At 40.3% G+C, this 22,176-nt stretch overlaps 1 protein-coding gene across 5 annotated transcripts in view; it reads left to right on the forward strand.

Annotated features, from left to right (window-relative positions):
- The window catches only part of TCEANC2 (transcription elongation factor A N-terminal and central domain containing 2), a 66,399-nt gene extending 46,200 nt beyond the window's left edge, over positions 1–20,199 (forward strand). For 2 of the 5 annotated variants that reach the window (XM_049879314.1, XM_049879313.1), the window contains exons 5-6: positions 11,656–11,849; positions 19,070–20,199. In XM_049879314.1, coding sequence (XP_049735271.1) covers positions 11,656–11,849; positions 19,070–19,258 — 383 coding nt within the window. In that variant the 3' untranslated portion in view covers positions 19,259–20,199. Of the gene's footprint in view, positions 1–11,655; positions 11,850–14,048; positions 14,126–19,069 lie in introns of all 5 variants that reach the window. The other 3 variants (XM_049879317.1, XM_049879315.1, XM_049879316.1) reach the window with 3 other exon arrangements.
- Positions 20,200–22,176: the final 1,977 nt, after the last annotated feature.

Consider the following 22,176-nt stretch of genomic DNA (forward strand, 5'->3'; position numbering starts at 1 on the left):
TTATAAAATATTTGTCCTTTTGCCTCTGACTAATTTCGCTCAGCATAATGCCTTCCAGGTTCCTCCATGTTATGAAATGTTTCACAGATTCGTCACTGTTCTTTATCGATGCGTAGTATTCCATTGTGTGAATATACCACAATTTATTTACCCATTCATCTGTTGATGGACACCTTGGTTGCTTCCAGCTTTTTGCTATTGTAAACAGAGCTGCAATAAACATGGGTGTGCATATATCTGTTTGTATGAAGGCTCTTGTATCTCTAGGGTATATTCCCGGGAGTGGGATTTCTGAGTTGTATGGTAGTTCTATTTCTAACTGTTTAAGATAACGCCAGATAGATTTCCAAAGTGGTTGTACCATTTTACATTCCCACCAGCAGTGTATGAGAGTTCCAATCTCTCCGCAGCCTCTCCAACATTTATTATTTTGTGTTTTTTGGATTAATGCCAGCCTTGCTGGTGTGAGATGGAATCTCATCGTAGTTTCAATTTGCATTTCTCTAATGGCTAATGATCGAGAGCATTTTCTCATGTATCTGTTGGCTGCCTGAATATCTTCTTTAGTGAAATGTGTGTTCATATCCTTTGCCCACTTCTTGATTGGGTTGTTTGTCTTTTTGTGGTTGAGTTTTGACAGAATCATGTAGATTTTAGAGATCAGGCGCTGGTCGGAGATGTCATAGCTGAAAATTCTTTCCCAATCTGTAGGTGGTCTTTTTACTCTTTGGAGAAGTCTTTAGATGAGCATAGGTGTTTGATTTTTAGGAGCTCCCAGTTATCGGGTTTCTCTTCATCATTTTTGGTAATGTTTTGTATTCTGTTTATACCTTGTATTAGGGCTCCTAGGGTTGTCCCAATTTTTTCTCCCATGATCTTTATCGTTTTAGTCTTTATGTTTAGGTCTTTGATCCACTTGGAGTTAGTTTTTGTGCATGGTGTGAGGTATGGATCCTGTTTCATTTTTTTGCAAATGGATATCCAGTTATACCAGCACCATTTGTTAAAAAGGCTGTCTTTTCCCCAATTAATTGACACTGGTCCTTTGTCAAATATCAGCTGCTCATACATAGATGAATCTATGTCTGGGTTCTCAATTCTGTTCCATTGGTCTATGTGCCTGTTGTTGTACCAGTACCAGGCTGTTTTGACTACTGTGGCTGTATAATAGGTTCTGAAGTCAGGTAAAGTGAGGCCTCCCACTTTCTTCTTCTTTTTCAGTAGTGCTTTGCTTATCCGGGGTTTCTTTCCCTTCCATATGAAATTGGTGATTTGTTTCTCTATCCCCTTAAAATATGACATTGGAATTTGGATCGGAAGTGCGTTAAATGTATAGATGGCTTTTGGCAGAATAGACATTTTTACTATGTTAAGTCTTCCTATCTATGAGCAAGGTATGTTTTTCCACTTAAGTATGTCCTTTTGAATTTCTTGTAGTAGAGCTTTGTAGTTTTCTTTGTATAGGTCTTTTACATCCTTGGTAAGATTTATTCCTAAGTATCTTATCTTCTTGGGGGCTACTGTGAATGGTATTGATTTGGTTATTTCCTCTTCGGTATTCTTTTTGTTGATGTAGAGGAATCCAAGTGATTTTTGTATGTTTATTTTACAACCTGAGACTCTGCCAAACTCTTCTATTAGTTTCAGTAGTTTTCTGGAGGATTCCTTAGGGTTTTCTGTGTATATAATCATGTCATCTGCAAAGAGTGATAACTTTACATCTTCCTTGCCAATCCGGATACCTTTTATTTCTTTGTCTAGCCTAATTGCCCTGGCTAGGACTTCCAGCACGATGTTGAATAAGAGCGGTGATAAAGGGCATCCTTGTCTGGTTCCTGTTCTCAAGGGAAATGCTTTCAGGTTCTCTCCATTTAGAGTGATATTGGCTGTTGGCTTTGCATAGATGCCCTTTATTATGTTGAGGAATTTTCCTTCAATTCCTATTTTGGTAAGAGTTTTTATCATAAATGGGTGTTGGACTTTGTCAAATGCCTTTTCTGCATCAATTGATAAGATCATGTGGTTTTTGTCTTTTGTTTTATTTATGTGATGGATTACATTAATGGTTTTTCTGATATTAAACCAGCCTTGCATACCTGGTATAAATCCCACTTGATCAGGGTGAATTATTTTTTTGATGTGTTGTTGGATTCTATTGGCTAGAATTTTGTTGAGGATTTTTGCATCAATGTTCATGAGGGATATAGGTCTATAATTTTCTTTTTTTGTAATGTCTTTACCTGGTTTTGGTATCAGGGAGATGGTGGCTTCATAGAATGAGTTGGGTAGTATTCCGTCATTTTCTATGCTTTGGAATACCTTCAGAAGTAGTGGTGTTAACTCTTCTCTGAAAGTTTGGTAGAACTCTGCAGTGAAGCTGTCCGGGCCAGGGCTTTTTTTTCTTGGGAGTTTTTTGATTACCGTTTCAATCTCTTTTTTTGTTATGGGTCTATTTAGTTGTTCTACTTCTGAATGTGTTAGTTTAGGTAGGTAGTGTTTTTCCAGGAATTCATCCATTTCTTCTAGGTTTTCAAATTTGTTAGAGTACAATTTTTCATAATAATCTGAAATGATTCTTTTAATTTCATTTGGTTCTGTTGTGATATGGTCCTTCTCGTTTCTTATTCGGGTTGTTTCCTTTCCTGTATTTCTGTAGTCAGTCTAGCCAATGGTTTATCAATTTTGTTAATTTTTTCAAAGAACCAGCTTTTGGGTTTGTTAATTCTTTCAATTGTTTTTCTGTTCTCTAATTCATTTAGTTCAGCTCTAATTTTTATTATTTGTTTTCTTCTGGTGCCTGATGGATTCTTTTGTTGCTCAGTTTCTATTTGTTCAAGTTATAGGGACAGTTCTCTGATTTTGGCTCTTTCTTCTTTTTGTATGTGTGCATTTATTGATATAAATTGGCCTCTGAGCACTGCTTTTGCTGTGTCCCAGAGGTTTTGATAGGAAGTATTTTCATTCTCGTTGCTTTCTATGAATTTCCTTATTCCCTCCTTGATGTCTTCTATAACCCAGTCTTTTTTCAGCAGGGTGTTGTTCATTTTCCAAGTATTTGATTTCTTTTCCCTAGTTTTTCTGTTATTGATCTCTAGTTTTATTGCCTCGTGGTCTGAGAAGATGGTTTGTAATATTTCGATGTTTTGGACTCTGCAAAGGTTTGTTTTATGACCTAATATGTGGTCTATTCTAGAGAATGTTCCATGTGCGTTAGAAAAAAAAGTATATTTTGCAGCAGTTGGGGGGAGAGTTCTGTATAAGTCAATGAGGTCAAGTTGGTTGATTGTTGTAATTAGATCTTCCGTGTCTCTATTGAGCTTCTTACTGGATGTCCTGTCCTTCTCCGAAAGTGGTGTGTTGAAGTCTCCTACTATAATTGTGGAGGTATCTATCTCACTTTTCAATTCTGTTAAAATTTGATTTATGTATCTTGCAGCCCTGTCATTGGGTGCATAAATATTTAATATGGTTATGTCTTCCTGATCAATTGTCCCTTTTATCATTATATAGTGTCCTTCTTTATCCTTTGTGGTGGATTTAAGTCTAAAGTCTATTTTGTCAGAAATTAATATTGCTATTCCTCTTCTTTTTTGCTTATTGTTTGATATACTTTTTTCCATCCTTTGAGTTTTAGTTTGTTTCTGTCTCTAAGTCTAAGGTGTGTCTCTTGTAGGCAGCATATAGATGGATCGTGTTTCTTTATCCAGTCTGTGACTCTCTGTCTCTTTATTGGTGCATTTAGTCCATTTACATTCAGGGTAATTATAGATAAATAAGTTTTTAGTGCTGTCATTTTGATGCCTTTTTATGTGTGTTGTTGACAATTTCATTTTTCCACATACTTTTTTGTGCTGAGGCGTTTTTCTTAGTAAATTGTGAGATCCTCATTTTCATAGTGTTTGACTTTATGTTAGTTGAGTCGTTACGTTTTTCTTGGCTTTTATCTTGAGTTATAGAGTTGTTATACCTTTTTGTGGTTACCTTATTATTTACCCCTATTTTTCTAAGTAAAAACCTAACTTGTATTGTTCTATATCGCCTTGTATCACTCTCCATATGGCAATTCAATGCCTCCTGTATTTAGTCCCTCTTTTTGATTATTGTGATCTTTTACCTATTGACTTCCATGATTCCCTGTTATGTGTATTTTTTTTTTAATTAATCTTAATTTGTTTGTTTTTGTGATTTCCCTATTTGAGTTGATATCAGGACGTTCTGTTTTGTGACCTTGTGTTGTGCTGATATCTAATATTATTGGTTCTCTGACCAAACAATATCCTTTAGTATTTCTTGTAGCTTTGGTTTGGTTTTTGTAAATTCTCTAAACTTGTGTTTGTCTGTAAATATCTTAATTTCGCCTTCATATTTCAGAGAGAGTTTTGCTGGATATATGATCCTTGGCTGGCAGTTTTTCCCCTTCAGTGTTCTGTATATGTCGTCCCATTCCCTTCTTGCCTGCATGGTTTCTGCTGAGTAGTCTGAACTTATTCTTATCGATTCTCCCTTGAAGGAAACCTTTCTTTTCTCCCTGGCTGCTTTTAAAATTTTCTGTTTATCTTTGGTTTTGGTGAGTTTGATGATAATATGTCTTGGTGTTTTTCTTTTTGGATCAGTCTTAAATGGGGTTAGATGAGCATCTTGGATAGATATCCTTTCGTCTTTCATGTTGTCAGGGAAGTTTTCTGTCAGGAGTTCTTCAACCATTTTCTCTGTGTTTTCTGTCCCCCTTCCCTGTTCTGGGACTCCAATCACCCGCAGGTTATCCTTCTTGATAGAGTCCCACATAATTCTTAGGGTTTCTTCATTTTTTTAAATTCTTTTATCTGATTTTTTTTCAGCTATGTTGGTGTTGATTCCCTGGTCCTCCAGATGTCCCAGTCTGCATTCTAATTGCTCGAGTCTGCTCCTCTGACTTCCTAGTGTGTTGTCTAATTCTGTTATTTTATTGTTAATCTTTTGGATTTCTACATGTTGTCTCTCTATGGATTCTTGCAACTTATTAATTTTTCCACTGTGTTCTTGAATAATCTTTTTGAGTTCTTCAACAGTTTTATCAGTGTGTTCCTTGGCTTTTTCTGCAGTTATCCTAATTTCATTTGTGATATCTTTAAGCATTCTGTAAATTAGTTTTTTATATTCTGTATCTGATAATTCCAGGATTGTATCTTCATTTGGGAAAGATTTTGATTCTTTTGTTTGGGGGGTTGTAGAAGCTGTCGTGGTCTGCTTCTTTAAGTGGTTTGATATGGATTGCTGTCTCCGAGCCATCACTGGGAAACTAGTTTTTCCAGAAAATCCCCTAAAAAAAAAATGCAGTCAGATCCCTATCAGAGTTCTCCCTCTGGCTCAGGCTATTCAGATGTTAATGAAGCCGCCTGGGGAGGGTGGGGGAGGGAACAGAGAGATAGGAGAGTAGCACCTTAGAATATAGCCAGAGTTGCTTATCTTGCTTGGAATGACTATTATATCTGAGATTCCCACGGGTGCGTCGCCTATGTGTGCTGGCTGTGTGGAGATTGCCCCCGGGGGGTCTGGCCCACTGGAGTCACGGTCAGATCCTCCGCTTCCAGCCCCACGCCCAGCGTCAAGGCTCCCCTACTGGGACGGTGCACTCTCGACTCCAGAATCAGTCGCTGCCTCCCAGGGACTTCTTGTCCCTCCAGCCGCGTGGCCGTGCCACCTCCGCGAACCAGTTGGGCCCCCTCCCGGGGTTAGTTCAGATGGGTGGAGCAGCTCCCCGTGCTTGTGCCGTGACCGAGTGTCCCGGCTGGGACGCTCTTCTCCCCGCTCCAATACCAGTCGCTGCCTCCCGGGGACTTCTCCTATCGGCTGCGTCCCACACCGCCCGCACGACCCAGCTGGGCCCCTTCCCGGGGTTAGTTCAGGGAGGTGGAGCAGCTCTCTGTGTTTATGCCGTACCTGCGTCCAGTCCAAATCCCGGCAGGACGGTTCCCCGGCTGGGACGCTGCTCTTCCTGCTCCAAGACCAGTCTCTGCCTCCCAGGGACTTCTCCTACCGGCTGCGTCCTACGCCGCCCGCGGAACCGGCTGGTCTCCCTCCCGGGGTTAGTTCAGGGGGGTGGAGCAGCTCTCTGTGCTTGTGCCGTACCTGACTGGTACGCTGGCTCCAGGCTCTGGAAACAATCGCTGCTTTCCCGTATTAGTTCGTTCTCTGTCTCTAAATCTGTGTTTGTTGTTCAGGGTTCGTAGATTGTTATGTATGTGATCAATTCACTTGTTTTTCCGTGTCTTTGTTGTAAGAGGGATCCGAGGTAGCGTCTGCCTAGTCCGCCATCTTGGCTCCGCCCCCGTGTGTGCATGTAATTTTAAAAATAAATATTGGCTAAGAAAACATTCTGCATCCCACTTTGAAGAGTGGCATCTGGGGTCTTAAATGCTAGCAAGCAGCCTTCTAAGATGCATCAATTGGTCTCAACCCACCTGGATCAAAGGAGAATGAAGAACACCAAGGACACAAGGTGATTATGAGCCCAGGAGACAGAAAGGGCCACATGAACCAGTGACTACATCAGCCTGAGACCAGAAGAACTAGATGGTGTCTGGCTACAACCAATGACTGCCCTGACAGGGAACACAACAGAGAACCCCTGAGGGAGCAGGAGAGCAGTGGGATGCAGACCCCAAATTCTCATAAGACCAGACTTAATGGTCTAACTGAGACTAGAAGGACCCCGGTGGTCACAGCTCCCAGACCTTCTGTTGCCCCATGACAGGAACCATTCCCAAAGCCAACTCTTCAGACATTGATGGGACTGGACCATGGGTTGGAGAGGGTTGCTGGTGAGGAGTGAGCTTCTTGGATCAGGTGGACACTTGAGACTATGCTGGCATCTCCTGCCTGGAGGGGAGATGAGAGGGTGGAGGGGCTAGAAGCTGGCAAAATGGACACGAAAAGAGAGAGAGTGGAGAGGAAGAGTGGGCTGTCTCATTAGGGGGAGAGTAATTGGGAGTATGTAGCAAGGTGTATATGGGTTTTTGTGTGAGAGACTGACTTGATTTGTAAACTTTTACTTAAAGCACGATAAAAATTATTTTTAAATAAATAAATATTGGCTCATACTGTGCATGCTCTTCTAAAAGAACCTGCTTATTTCCCTTTACTGAATATAGTGATTGTCTTTCCATGTTCCTGCATCTAGAACTGTTCCAGTCTTTAATGACTGCAGAGTATTAATGGTTTGAATGGACTATAATTCATTTAACCAACTGGAGTCTTACTGATGAGCATGTAGTCTCTTTGTAGCTTTTCACTGTCATAAACAGTACTGGAATGAGTATCTTTGTACATACGTTTTCTTTGCACATTTTGGCAGGTTAGATTTGGTCGTTAAATTCCAAGGACTGTGTCTTACATCTGTACCCTCAGCACCAGGCATAAAGTAGGTAGGTGCTCAGTAAACGTGTTAAAATGACCTGAGCTTAGGTCTCTGAGGTCCTACAGTGTCTTGTTTATCTTTGTAATTTTAGTTATTTATGACAGTGACCAACAGCACCAAAAAATTGTTTGCTGAGTGAATAATCTCAAGGATATAGAGAACTCTACCCAGAAAAGGAGAACATCCAGTAGATTTCAGCTTTTTAAGGGATGTGTGTTTCAAAAGGATTTCGCTAATCTTTGCACGCTAGGAAGCACCTTGAGACATTGCTAATGAGTGCTTTGCGTTCCTCCTCCTCCTCCTCTTTGTGATGAGTATTTATATACTTTTTTCCCTGGTCAGTACAAAGGGTTGGTAAAAATTCTTGTTAAATAATGGTTAGAGTGAGAAGTTAGACACATAATCCTATGTTATCTTTTGCCTTCTCTTTAAAGCTACATTTTTCTTCCACCTCCAGGGCCCTCTTCACAGAACCCTTAAAGCAAGGACAGTATCTTGTTCAGCACTGCATGATTATTGCCTAGCATAGTACCTAGTGCAAATAGTAGGGCTTTGGTAAATGCCTATAAAATAAATGAATCAAGCAAGCGTTGAGCTATGCAAAAACCTGTTGCTGTCAAGTTGATTTCAACTCATAGCAACCCTATAGGACAGAGTAGAACTGCCCCATAGGTTTCCAGGGAGCGGCTGGTGGATTTGAACTGCTGACATTTTGGTAAGCAGCCGAGCTCTTAACCACTGGGCCGCCAGGGCTCCCATGTTTTGACCATTTTCCCAAATTTTAATCCTTTCCCTTCCCTTTAGGAGGCCTGGTGGTGCAGTGGATAAGTGCTCAGCTGCTAACCAGAAGGTCTGCAATTTGAACCCACTGGCCACTCCACGGGAGAAAGATGTGGCAATCTGCTTCTGTAAAGATTTACAGCCTTGGAATCCTCTGGGGCAGTTCTTCTCTGTCTTACAGGGTCACTGTAAGTCAGAATCAACTTGACAGCAGTGGGTTTGGTCCCTTCCCTTTGTATAATGATGACTGTCTTATTATGTATTAAATTCTTATATGTAATAGGGTGTTTCTGAGCTACATTTTTTATACTATAGATCTGTCCATCTGTTTTTGGTGCTGGACCAATATACTTTTAATTATTGCTTTGTAATATGTTCTAATATTTTATAAGACTAGTTGCACCTCATAACTTTTCTTTTTCAGAATAGTATTGTATACTCCTGACCATTTATATTGCTAAAATAAGTCTAGAAATATTTGGTTATATTCTAATAAAAAATCCTATTGAGATTTTTTTCTTGAGATTGATTACATTGTCTATACATAAATTTCTTTGAGTATTGACATCTTTGTGCTAATCTTTCCATCATATAATATGGTATAAAAAAAAATATTTTCCCCTTTTATTCAAATATTTTGTTATATATTTTGGTGAGTATATATGTTATTCCTCCTGTAGGTCTGTCATTTAACCAACATTTATTTAACACCCGCCCCCCCACTCCCGCCTCTTGCTGCTGTGCTCACTGCCAGAGATACAGTGATGAACATGTCATAGCTCTTGCCCTCAATGAACTCACTTGGGTTGCAAGAGAGATAATTGATCAGACAATTACAACTAAATAGAATTACTGTTGTGATAAATAGAAGCACAAGGTGCAAAGAAAGCACAGAGGAGGGGCATCCAACCAAGACCAGAGATAAGCAAAACTTCCTGGAGGAGGGGACTCCTGAACTGAGTCTTAAAGGCTGAATGAAGTTAACCAGGTGAAGAAGGAAGAAAGAATATTCCAGGTAGACAAAATGTTCACTGAGATATGTTTTCAAAAGTAAAGAGACAAGAAAAAATATCGAAGTATTTTAGGAGCTGCAATTAGCTAGAGTATGGTAACTACAAGTAGCTGGATTATAGGATGAGAGTGGGATAGTAGTCAGAAATGAAGCCAGGAAGTAGGTGGAGTGAGGCAGCTTGTGAGGAAACTTGTGTGACGAGGTAAGAGTTTAGATACAGGATTGAAGGATTTCAGTGGAGATGTGAAATGGTCAGATTTCTGTTTTAGAAAAAATGTCCCTCAATGAAAAAATAATAAAACTAAATAAAGGAAGCTTTCTCTAGGTGTAGTCTGGAAGATGGCATATAGAGGTACCAGACTTAGGCAGCAAGGCCACTGAAGTCATCTAGAGGACACATACTATCTTATTTGTCTACTACTGCTATAACAAATAGCACAGGTGGATGGCTTTAACAAATTTATTCTATCACAGTCTAGGAGGCTAGAAGTCTGAATTCAGGGCACCAGCTGCAGGGGAAGGCTTTCTTTCTCTGTTGGCCTTGGGGGAAGGTCCTTGTCATCAATCTTCCCCTGGTCTAGGAGATTCTCAGCACAGGGATCCTGGGTCCAAAGGATGTGCTCCACTCCTGGCTCTTCTTACTTGGTGGTAATGAGGTCCCACTCTTCTCTACTCAATTCTCTCTTTTATATCTCAAAAGAGATTGACTCAAGATTCAACCTAATCCTGTAGATTGAGAACTACCTCATTAACATAACTGTCTCTAATCCTTCCTCATTAACATCACAGAGGTTAGGATTTATAACACAGGATAATTATAACCACATAATACTGGGAATTGTCACCTAACCAAGTTGACACTTATTTTGGGAGGACATAGTTCAACCTATAACAAGTACCCAAAGGCAAGGGTAGTGATAATAGGGGGATGGAGAAAAGAGAGTGATTGCAGAGCTGTTCCGGAGGTGGACACATAGACACAAACAGCACACATTTGTACTCACACATTCTGCTCTCGTTAACACACCAATCAGGGGTTTATGTTTTAGTACTATCTTAGGCAGGATAGTATTCCAATGTAATGTTCTGATGTGAGAAAGTGAATTGATTTTTTTTTTTTTTAATCTAGTATTCTCCCGTCTTCTGAACTTTTAAGTCTAGTGTTCAGTTGATTTCTTTGGCTTTTCTAGGTATTTATTTTTATCAAGGTACTTTTGCATATTGATATTTTCCATTTTTCCCCTTAAATTTTTTTTATTATGAAAATCTCAAACATAAAAGTAGAATAATATAGCAAACCCCTATATGCTCTTTACCCAGATTCAATAACTATTAAGATTTTACCACATTTTGTTAATCTCCCCCCTGCCTTTTTTGTATTGTTGAAGTATTTTAAAGCAGAATCTCAGACCTCGTGTCATCTCAGCTTTACATACTTTAGTATGCATCTGTAAACAATGTGGATATTTTCTTAAATAATCGCAATTTGATTATCATACTTAACTAAATTAACAATAATTCCTGGGTATAATTTAATATCCAGTGCATATTCATATTTCTTAGTTATCTCAAAATATCTTCTAACAGTTGGTTCACATCAGGATTTGAATTACACATTGCATTTGATTGTTTAGACTTCTAAGACTCTTTTTTCTGTAGCAGTCCCTAACCCTAACCCTTTTTTTCAGTAATGCTATTGACTATTGAAGAAACCATGTCCTTTGTCCTGTAGAATGTCCCACATTCTGGAGTTGTCTGTCTGTTTCCTCATACTCTAATTTATTCCTCTTTCTTTTATCTTTCCTGTAGACTGAAAGTTGGCTTTGAATGACTGATTGGATTCTGGTTCGTCTTTTCTTTTGGGTGAGGGTGTAAGACTACGTCATAGGTCAGACCGGGAAGTACCATCTGTATCTTGTATTCCCACTCTTAGGGATGCTAAGATTGATCAGTGGCTTCAGGCGATGGCAGTTAAATTTTCCCATCAATCTTTCATCAAATAAGACCATCCACTGATGATTGTTGCCTGAGTGAATTATTTCATCAGGGGCTACTAAATGGTCATTTGCTAATTCTGTCAATATTTTCACATTTATTAGTTAAATGAAGAATATTCCCTCAATAACTAGGGCTGTTTGGTTATTCGTAAATATATATAGTATTTGCCCAAAAAGCAAATTTTTTTTTCTGGGCAATTTTTGTATTAAAGAGTTAATGCCTTAGTGGTTGTTACTTTTAAATGTCTATCAGTCATGCTTCTCTTTTATGATTTATTGCATTGGCTCATCTAGTGACTCTCCTCCAGTGATTATTTTGTTATCTCAGCCTTCTGAAATGGGTCTTCATTTGCACAAGAGCCTTCACATCCTTGTTCGTGAATGACCTTCTCAGTACCACACTTCAGTCCGTCTAGTCCTGTGCTTCCCAGAAGACAGCCTTTCCTTTGGTTTCTCTTCTCTTGCTCCAGGTCACACTGTGAACAAGATGCGGAAACACTCAGATTCAGAAGTGGCTTGCCTTGCCAGAGAAGTTTACACTGAGTGGAGAACTTTCATGGAAAAACATTTGCATAGACCTTCTATTGAAGTCCGGAGTGATCCCAAAACTGAGACATTTAGAAAAAATGCCCAAAAATTACTCTCAGAAGCTTTGGAATTAAAGGTAAAGTGATTAACTAGCCTCTCTGTTAAAAGAGCCTCACGTTTTCATAATGAGCTTTCACGGTCTTAGTGCTTGTGGCTTTATTCTGACTGGTTATGCGTTAAGGATTCTGGATTTATAAGCATTGTTCTTGGAGGCAGTGTTGTAGAAAGAGTGCAGGCTTTGGAACCAGCAAGACATGGATTTAAAGCTGTGACACTTAAGGCAAATTCCTTAACATGTCTGAGGCTTGGAGCATAATTCCTACCTATGAAGGTCATTGTAAAAGTTAAATGAGCTGTTTATGTGGAGGAATAGTATAGTACCTGGTTATAGAAGTCACTTAATCAATGTTGGTTCCCTCTCATTTAAAATTTTTTCTCTTCCTACTGATGCAAAAATTCGGGGATAGATTCTGTTGTGGTTATCAAAGGCAAAATAAATAGCTGTTTATCGGAAAGGCTCCAAACCAAAACCACTGCCGTCGAGTCAATTCCGACTCACAGCGACCCTATAGGACAGAGTAGAACTGCCCGATAGAGTTCCAAGGAGGGCCTAGCCGATTCAAACTGCTGACCTCTTGGTTAGCAGCCATAGCCCTTAACCACTACGCCACCAGGGTTTCCGGAAAGGCTCCACTCTCCCAATTTTTGTTAACACTCATACCTTTAGTTTTAAGGCATAAAATCGCTTGAATAGACATTCCCTGTCATCGTCTCAGCCAGGAGGTAAGGTGATGTTAAGCAGTTTGAGGTGCACATGCTGGGAGAAGAATTTCTGCTTAATAATAATAATATTAATCATCACCCTCATCAAACAGCAAGCCTTATACGCTAGTTAATACTCTGAAAATCAGACGTATAACATCCATATTTTTACCTCTTCCAGGGTATCCTTATTAAAGTATCCTTAAAGAACAACTTAATATTATTAGCAAAAGAAGCAATTCAGAATTTTAATGCAGGTTTAAATGCTAAATCTGTCACTGCATTCTCTGAAAAAATATTTTAACCTTTCTATCTCAGTTATTCATCCATAGTTGAGAGTGGTGGATTACTGACTTTTTTCAAATAAAGTTTTGGGTTTTTTAAATATAAACTTACGATAGAAAAATTAAAAAATTCCAAAAGGAGACTAGAAGAAAAATCATCATTGAACTTACCACCCAGAAATAATCTTGTTAACATTTTAGTGCATTTCCTTTTTGGTAAATTATTGTAGCTCTTTAGATGAATGCCGGGCAAATTCTGATTATCCTGGATTTATTAAGGACCAGTTACTGTGTATGCCTAATGTGCTCTCAGGTATTTGTATTGATTATTTAAATAACGTTGTAGAAAATTCACCTAATTATGTCCATTTGTGTTGTCTCTTTAATTTTGATCAATATCAGTTAGTATCGTTTTGTATATCCTTTTCTGTATATCTTTATTTTTTTATATTTATAATTTTTAATGTCATTTTGATAGTCCGTGAATTGATATCCTGTAAGTTTGCTCAACTTTTCCTAAAGGAAGGTTTAACAGAAATATTATTAAACCCTTGGAGGAGAGAAGAAAAACAAAAGTCGTAAGTCTAGTTTTCCAGAGTATAGGTTAGCCAGCAAAACTTGCTATTTGATATTTTAAGTAAAGTTTATTTTGGAAATAAACCAGAATTATTACAGAAGCATACAGTGTGTATGTATAATGTATAGTTAATGTGGGGTAAATACCCGTTCCCTGCGGTATCTTTTTAAGTAAATGATAATAACGAAGCTATGCTTGTAAGGATTAATGAGCAGTTTGCCTGCTATATTAAACTCCATAATAATTATCCTTTTAGTTTATCCATTAATTATCCTTTAAATGGCACATCAAGCGGTAAGCACTCAAGTGTTACAAAGCAAAGTTAAAAAAGTGATACATTCGTTAGTGCTTTCCAATGTGATTGGGGAAAAAAAATCAGATTAAGCATAGCTGGATGGTTTTGTTCCCAAAGAGTAAATTAAAAAAATTAAAACTACTCATTTTGCTTTTCTTGGCCAAAAAAAAAATCAATCTGTTCTCTTGTATAAACAGCATTTGATAGTATTTTTATCAGTTTGGTATGTCAGAAAATATAAACATAAACAGAAACACTTTTTCATAAGGTTAACTCTTAGCGCCTGTCATTGTTGGAGACGTTTCTACATTAGGGTAAATCAATGAACCATCTAACCCAGTATCTGCTCTTTGACAGTTACCAGTGATGAGTGCATTTGAATCAGACATCAAATCTCCATAAATGCACTTTATCAGTCAGTAGCATACCATTGGGTAAGTTATTGGCCCGTTGACTAAAAATTCTTTACAGTTTGATCCTAGCATGTGTTTTTGCAAATACCAAATCTAGACATTACATTTTTGTAGAAAAATATTACTAGTTTTGGTCATATTTTTTTTGTAGTGAAAGCCACGGATAAAGGATATATGCACAGCCAAAAGGTGCATCTCTTTATTACCCCACAGATCTTGCCTTCCAGATTCATGGATTGTTTCCTTGTTCTTGGAATAATGGAATAGATGAATAAAAACTCCATCATTGAGACCCAAGCTCCATTCCCCTTTACTTTCTCCCTTCCAGATCTTCTTTGTTCTTCCCCATCTTTTAGATCTTTCCTCATATGAACTCCCCCGTGGTGTCATTCTCTTACTTCCCCTTCCTCATTATCCACTCTCCTTCCTATCTCACGGCCTGTGATCATTTTCCTATTATGTCATTAAAAAAATGGACCTGATTCTCAAAGTGAGCCTGTATCATTAAGAGTTATGAAACACTGGCTGGTTGACTCAGTTGGTTGTCAGATGGTGCTAATGAGATCCAGGTCAGGGGTACGTCCCCATATGGGACTGTTAGTTTTTGCTTTGTTTAATGGCCTCACACTGCACCCCTGGCTTTGACTAGCTCTCTCATAAATGTTTTTAAGTGGCCAAAAAAAGAGTGTGAGTGGGTATGTACAAATCCAATCATACTGTTGGAAAATGCACACAAAGTTTGCTTCCAGGGGATATTCAATTCAACAATGTTTAGCAAGGATCTGCTAGGTACCGGGTACTATACTGTGTGCCAGGGGAGAATACAAACACAAATGAGTTGCATTTCCTACCCTAAGAAAGCTTACTGTCTCCTGGCTGAGAAGCCTGTAAATGACTAACTAAAATATGAGGCCAAATGAAATATGTCTGAAATAATGGTACCAGGAAGTGTTGTGAACACACAAAGAAAAGGAGCAGTTAAATCTGATAGGAGAGTCTGGGTAGAGATGGCAGTTGGACTGACTTTTGTAGGAAGAGTAAGACTTTGCTAATTGGAAAATACACGTAAAATAGAAACATTTATCCGGTATGTATATGATGTTTTTGAAAGAGTAGGAAAGGAGTGGGAGTATAAAGAGAAGAAAGGACATTCACTTAACAAATATTATTGAGCACTTACTATTTGCCAGTTTCTATGCTAGGTGTCGGGAATTTAGAAATGGATACAACATGGTACCAGCTCTAGAAGTGCTCATAGTCTTCTGAGGGAGAGAGACAAATAATTATAGTACATTGTGAGAAGATCTTTCTCTACTTTTAAATTGCTTATAGATGTGACAGACATCACTGATTATGACACCATTTCCCAGTGAGCCCAGAGTCCTTGATAAAGGACAACTCTGGGTGGTCATGTTTTATATCTTCCCTCAGCTGTAGCCAGTTGGTCTAGGATTGGACAACTGAATAATACACACTCAACTCACAGGCACAAGTAGATAAGGAAGGAAAATCAGATTCTCTGTCTCTGAAAAATGTGAACAAGGAAATACCAAGGAAACAACAGTTAGTGGGAGTGTTGAAACAGAAGGATGTTGGAGGAGTTCAGAAGCAGAAGGTGTGAATAGAAAGGAGATATTTAAAGTAGGGGGAGAGAATAAGGCAGTTGCAATTGGTAGTAAATAAGGCCCATGGAGAGGAGCAAAAAAATACGAGAAAGAGTTCAGGCATATCATGAGAGACACAGAGAAAGGAACTGGCCCCTAAATAAATCTCTAGGTTTCTTATAGCTTACCTGTTCCCATTCCCATTCATACACAAGTATCTCACACCAAAACCCTCTTTTTTAAGATCTCAGTGAAACTCTGGTCCTTTCACCCACATCTACCAGGTTAGGACCCATTGGAAAAGACACATCAACTTGGATAGTTCTGGTTTGCCCAAAGGCAAGTTATAAGATAGGCATGCTTCACTTTTTGTAGTAACTTGTTACCCACACTGGTGCATGGTGAATCATTTTCCCTTATGATTTACATTTTAATATCACAGATCTTTTTTTTCATTTCTTCATTCTGATTGGCTTTCTCTTTCATTTAAGAAGATGCATGCATGAGAAATGTTAGATGCTTGCTTCTTATTCCCATCACACTTCTGGCATAGCACCCACCAGTCATGCTGCCCATGGTTCTCTTTGCACTTGTAGTCTCCCTTCTAGGCTGTGAATTCCTGGAAGGCAGCAGGGTCAGGTCTTTTCTGTCCTGTGTCTCCCAACACCCAGACCGGGCCAGACTCAGAGTAGGGACTCAGTAGCTATTTGATGAATAAATGAAGTAGGTATGTATAAGTATCCAGTTATGGAGAACTCCAAGGCACATTCAGAATTTTTTCTTTGTTGGTACTACGTCTCGATGGAGTGGCCTCAGTCTGTTTCAGAAACACACACGTACCCTTCCTTCCTTGGCATCCGCCTTCCCAGTCTTCTAAAATGGACTGGTACCAGGGCTGCCTCAAGCTGGGAGCTAGACCACTGCCTACCCAGAAAGCTTTGAAAATCTTGAGGAATCTGGGTCCTGAGAGCCGTGGTGTCAAGTCTTCTTACTCCAGCACTAGCCTAGGAGATTATCAGTCAGTCGTTAGGACAACAGACTCTCTGAACATCTTTGTCTGCTGAACCTAGGCAGGTGGTTGGTCCTGGGCCTTTGCATATCCTCTGCTAGAATATTCTCACATTCATTCATACTCTCTCTCACCTGTCTTACTCTACTCCCTGTTCGGTCCTTATTTCCTCCAAATTTGTTTTTTCTCTTTGTTTCGGCCTGTCTCTTAGGTTAGGACATTTTATCATGTGTCTGGTGATCCTCTTTGGTTTTGGTGAGTTTTTTTTTTTCTCTCTCTCTTTTTTTAACTTTTTTAATTGAAGTATAGCACATACACAGAAAAGTACATGAAACATATATATATATATACAACTCGATGAATTTACCACAAAGCAAACACCCACTTTAGCTTGTCAAATCCTACTCATTCTCCGGAAGTCGGGTTAGCCTCATTTCCTCCGGAAGCCAGGCCGTACCTTCCTGGGCTGAGTCCCTGTGCGGTAGCTGTGCTCCCAGCACTTGTTCCTTGCCCTTACTACCGCTCAGTACACTTACAACCCCTTTTCCCTGCCTGTGTCTCCTGCTAGACTGTGCCCTCTGGGAAGTCAAAGACTGTGTCTATCTTGTTCACTGCTTTTTCCCCAGCCCTGAGCACAGAGGCTGGCACATAGTAAATGCCAAATAAATATTTGAATAAGTGGCGGGGCTAGGGAGGAAAGAAATGAAGGGGGAAAAGGAAGTGAGAAAGAAACTTGTTTCCTGTTTTCAAATAAATCACTATCAGGAACAAGATCAAAAAATAGATTATTATAGCATATTATGATCATGACTAGGGGAAGCTCAGGACATTATGGCAGGCTCAAAGAAGAACCTTTAGTCCTTTGAGCTAGGCTTTGACATACAAATAGAAGTGTGTTTCCTGGGGGCAGGTATCCCTTTGTTAAGGGAACATGTGCCTGGGCAGAGGCTTAGAGGAATGGAAGCAACCTAGAGTGCTCAGGCTGGACCATGGTCAGGATGTTGTTGTTATTAGGTGCTGTTGTGTCAGCTCTGACTCATAGCAACCCTCTGTACAGCAGAATGAAATACTGCCTGGTTCTGCACCACCTCGCAATCGTCGTTATGCTTGAGCCCATTGTTGGCAGCCACTGTGTCAGTCTGTCTTGTTGAGGGTCTTCCTCTTTTTCTCTGACCCTCTACTTTACCAAGCATGATGTCCTTCTCCAGGGACTGGTTCCTCCTGACAACATGTCCAAAGTATCTGAGATGAAGTATCACCATCCTCCCTTCTAAGGAGCATTCTGGCAATACTTCTTCCAAGACAGATTTCTTTGTTCTTCTGGCAGTCCATGGTATATTCAATATTCTTCACCAAGACCATAATTCAGAGGCATAGATTCTTCTTTGGTCTTCCTTATCCATTGTCCAGCTTTCGCATACATATGAGATGATTGAAAATACCATAGCTTGGGTCAGGCACAACTTAGCCCTCAGAGTGACATCTTTGCTTATTAAAGATCTCTGGTCAGGATGGGGAGGGGAATAGTGGGTGATGGCCTGGAAAGGGAGGGAGGTAGGGCTGAGGAGAGCCTGGCCTGGATTCTAACCAGGTGACAAAGCCCCGGACCTGTCCTGCTCTGATTAGGTCTGTGACCTCAGGACGGCTTGGGCCTCAGTTAGACCACTCCAGAATTGCTACAGGTCCCCTCTAGGGCTGGTCTGTGTAGCTGAACCTGCAGAAGACCTCCAAGCTCAACTGGTCTCCAAGAATGTTGAGGCGGCAGTGTGATGAAATGGAAGAAACACAAACTTTGGAGTCAGGGGTCCGGATTAGAGTCCCTCCCAACTCTGCCTCTTAGCAGCTGTAAGGCCTTGAACTTTTACCTCTTTGAACCTGTTTCTTCATCTGTAAAACGAGATAATAGGCATTAAATGTGAACACTGATTTATAAACCGCACTACACACATATTAGGATCCAGAGCCAGTGTTTCTAAAATGCTGTAAGGGGTTAAAAGGCACTTAAAAAAAAAAGTATAACACTGATTTATTATCCTTGGTCTTTGTTTCCTGGTTGGTAAAGTACAGGGTCCAGTACCCGTTGCTTAGTTCAGGCTGGTTTCCTGTTATAATGGCAAATATTACCACCCGGCAGGGGTTGTGAATGAGGTCCCTGTCACAAAGCACATGGCCTTGTTCCTTAATTGCCAGGGTGGAATTAATTTGCTCTTCCTGTTTCTCTTGCGACAGGAAGTAGATGTCCTTGAATTTCAGTTGATTAATGGAGGCCTCTGAGCCGAGTGCTCCAGCCTCTCTTGCTTTTAATCCTTATGCAACGCAAGGCCCTAATTTGGTAATTTTGCTGTTTTTTAGATGGATCACCTACTGGTTGAAAATATTGAGCGGGAAGCGTTTCATCTCTGTTCCCGCCTCATTAACAGGCCGTACCGGCGGACGGTGAGAGCCCTGGTCTTCACATTAAAGCACCAAGCTGAAATTCGGGCCCAGGTGAAGAATGGCTTGCTGCCAGTCAGCACATTTGTAAAGACCCACAAAAAGTGACCTGAGGACGTTCCAACCCTGGACTGGGCAGAGAGGAAAGCGGGCCTCTCTCTGCCATTCCAAAGACCCTTTTGAGTTTGGGTGATGGCTGAAACTGGCTGTGCTAAATTTTCCCATGGTGCCATTCCTTCAGACAGAGGGTGCAGAGAGCCCTGGGAGACAGGCCTGCAGAAACCTGCTTCATTATCTGTAGCACGCTGGTGCTGCCTGACAGGACACACACTGGCTGTCACTGGGGAGCCCTGCACGATTGCCATCACCCAAAAGAGTGAAAGGGTGACGGATTTCACTGTGAGTATGCCAAGGACACCTCTAAACTTCCCCCATGTCAGACAGAGGAAGTTACTACTTTATTTCACCACCCTGCAGATAACTGAAACTCAATTACTGTTGCCGCTCATTTGGTTCCATCCCCCTGAGTTTAGATAGCTCCGGTGCCTCTCAGAACTCCCCTGTCTGTTCTCTTTGCTCTACCCCAGGGGTGAGCCTGCCAGAGCCAGCCGACTACCCCTTCTTCCCAGAGCTCACTTATCTGAATGTTTCAGCTCTCCCTGGAAGACCTTCTGTGTTGGTCTCTGGAGCCCCCATGCTGAGGCTTCTAATGAGGAACTGGCCTGAAGCATCCCGCCATCTTGGGGTTTATTTGAATATGTTGGCTCTCTCGGTTTAGGGCCATGTAGAAGATACATAATGAAATTTCTCTTGAAATGAATTACTGTAGTAGAAAAAAATACATATATATTTTAAAATGAAATAACCTCTATACAGGCCTGTTTGAACAATTATGTAAATGGTATTTTTTAAAGTAACAATAAACTGAGATTTTTTTTTTTTTTTTCCTAAATCAAAAGGCATGGCTTGTTTATTGAAAAGTGTTTTGGGTTGAGAAAGGGTACAGTTGGTGAAATTAAAGGACAATGGGACACGAATTCAAGGGAATCAGCCAGACCCAAGGGAGTTTTTTTAAATTAGGGGAGATGGGAGCATGTTTGCAATGCACACCATTAAGTGCTGGGCTACTAACTGAGGGGTTGGTGGTTTGTACCTCAGAAAAAAAGGCCTGGCTATCTGCTTCCAAAAGGGCACAACCATGAAAACCGTAGGGAGTGTAGTTCTGTCTGACACTCATGTGGTCATGCGGTCTCCGTGGGTCAGAATCAACTTGACGGGAACTGGTTTGGTTTTTTGGTTTTAGAACATGTTTGTAATATAAGAAGGAGTCAATAGAAAGGGAGAGATTTATGATCCAAAAAAATGAGGAGATGGTTGGTAGAGTGAAAAGCAAAGATAGAAGGGAAGGGACTAACACTGTTGTTCGTCTTCTAAGTGCTAGGGGCTTTTCCTAAGATAATTTATTAACATTTGCATGGATCTTTATATAGACTTTTTTTTTTTTTAATTCTGTTTAATCCTCTCACCTGTTGTATGAGGTTGGTATTGTTATTTCAGTTTTTAGATCTATTCAGCAACCATTTACTGAGCACCCATTGCATGGGACACTGTAGAAACTGGACAGCAGCTAGACGAAAGCAGAGTGGCTCACAAGTATCTTTTTCAATTTCCCACTGTTAGTAACTCCTGGAGCCAGAATAATTATAACTGCCACCAATTACTGAGCACTTATTATCCGCCCAGCAGCATGGTAAATGTTTTCCAAAAAATAAAGATAAGAGAAGTGAGGCTCTGAAAGGTATAGTAACTTATTCAAGGTCACACAGCTAGTGAATGGCAGATCTAAGATTCAAAACCCAGAGCAGTCTCTTTGGTTGATTTTATCCACTCTCATAGTTTCAAGCATCATTTACATGCTGATGATGCTCCAGTTTGTGTCTTCAGCCCAGACCTGTACCCTGAGTCTCTGATATCTCCTGGATGTTACACAGGCATGACGTAACACGTCTTCTTTCTCTCAGTTGACAATGCTAGCAACCCAGGCATTCCAGCTAGGAACCTAGGAGTCAGCCTAGATCTCTCCATACCTCACCCTCACCCAACCAAGTCCTGATGGTTTTACTTCCCAGATATATTTAGAGTTTCTTGCCCCTTCTCCATCTCTAATATCACTTCAGGACTTTATCCTTTCATGCCTAGATGACCAAATAGGCCTCCTAACTGGTCTCTCTGCCTCCAGTCTTAACTGCTTTAAATTCACCCCTCTACTCTATAACCAAAGTAATCACAGCTAGAAATCTCCCATTTAAAAACTCATCAGTAGGTCCTTATCACTAGGATAAAATACAAGCACCTTAACATGGTTTTCAAGGCTGTCTGTGATCTAGCCCCTGTCTTCCTCTCCATTCTCACCTCTCTTCCCTGCCTGACCCAAACTTGACTCTCCATCCTCGCCAGGCTTCTTGGAGTTCTTTAACACGTCAGGTTGCATGAAGCCTCTGAGCATTTTCAAATGCTTTTCCCTTCTGGAATACAATGCTACCTTATTCTCTGCCCTGCCCCAGCTTAATACCCTGTGTACCATTATTCTGTATGTATCCATGGGTTCTGGGGGTATGCTTATGATTCTGTCTCTCCATTTGATTGTAATCTCCTTGAAGTTAGAGATTGTCTTATTTATCCGGATATCTTCAGTGTCTAGAACAGTGCTTGTCCCAATAAATATTTATGAAATTGATGGGAATCCAGGTGTCTGTGGTCTCCCCGTTTCCACCCTTGTTCCCTCTATAGTCTCTTTTCCACAGGGTAGCCAGAATGAATCCTTTAAAATGTAAGACAAATCATATCACTTGTCTGCTCACAATCTTCCGGTGGGCCTCCAGGCTCACACAGAGCAAAATCTCAAGCCCTTACCATGTCCTACAAGACCCAACATGCTCTGCTCCCAGGCCTTCTTTTTGACCTCATTTCTTAATAGTCTATCTTTTTCTTACTCCTCTGAGGCCCCACTAGTTCACTTGCTTGTT

This window comes from Elephas maximus, chromosome 3 (assembly GCF_024166365.1).
Source record: "Elephas maximus indicus isolate mEleMax1 chromosome 3, mEleMax1 primary haplotype, whole genome shotgun sequence".
Taxonomy (NCBI): Eukaryota; Metazoa; Chordata; class Mammalia; order Proboscidea; family Elephantidae; genus Elephas; species Elephas maximus.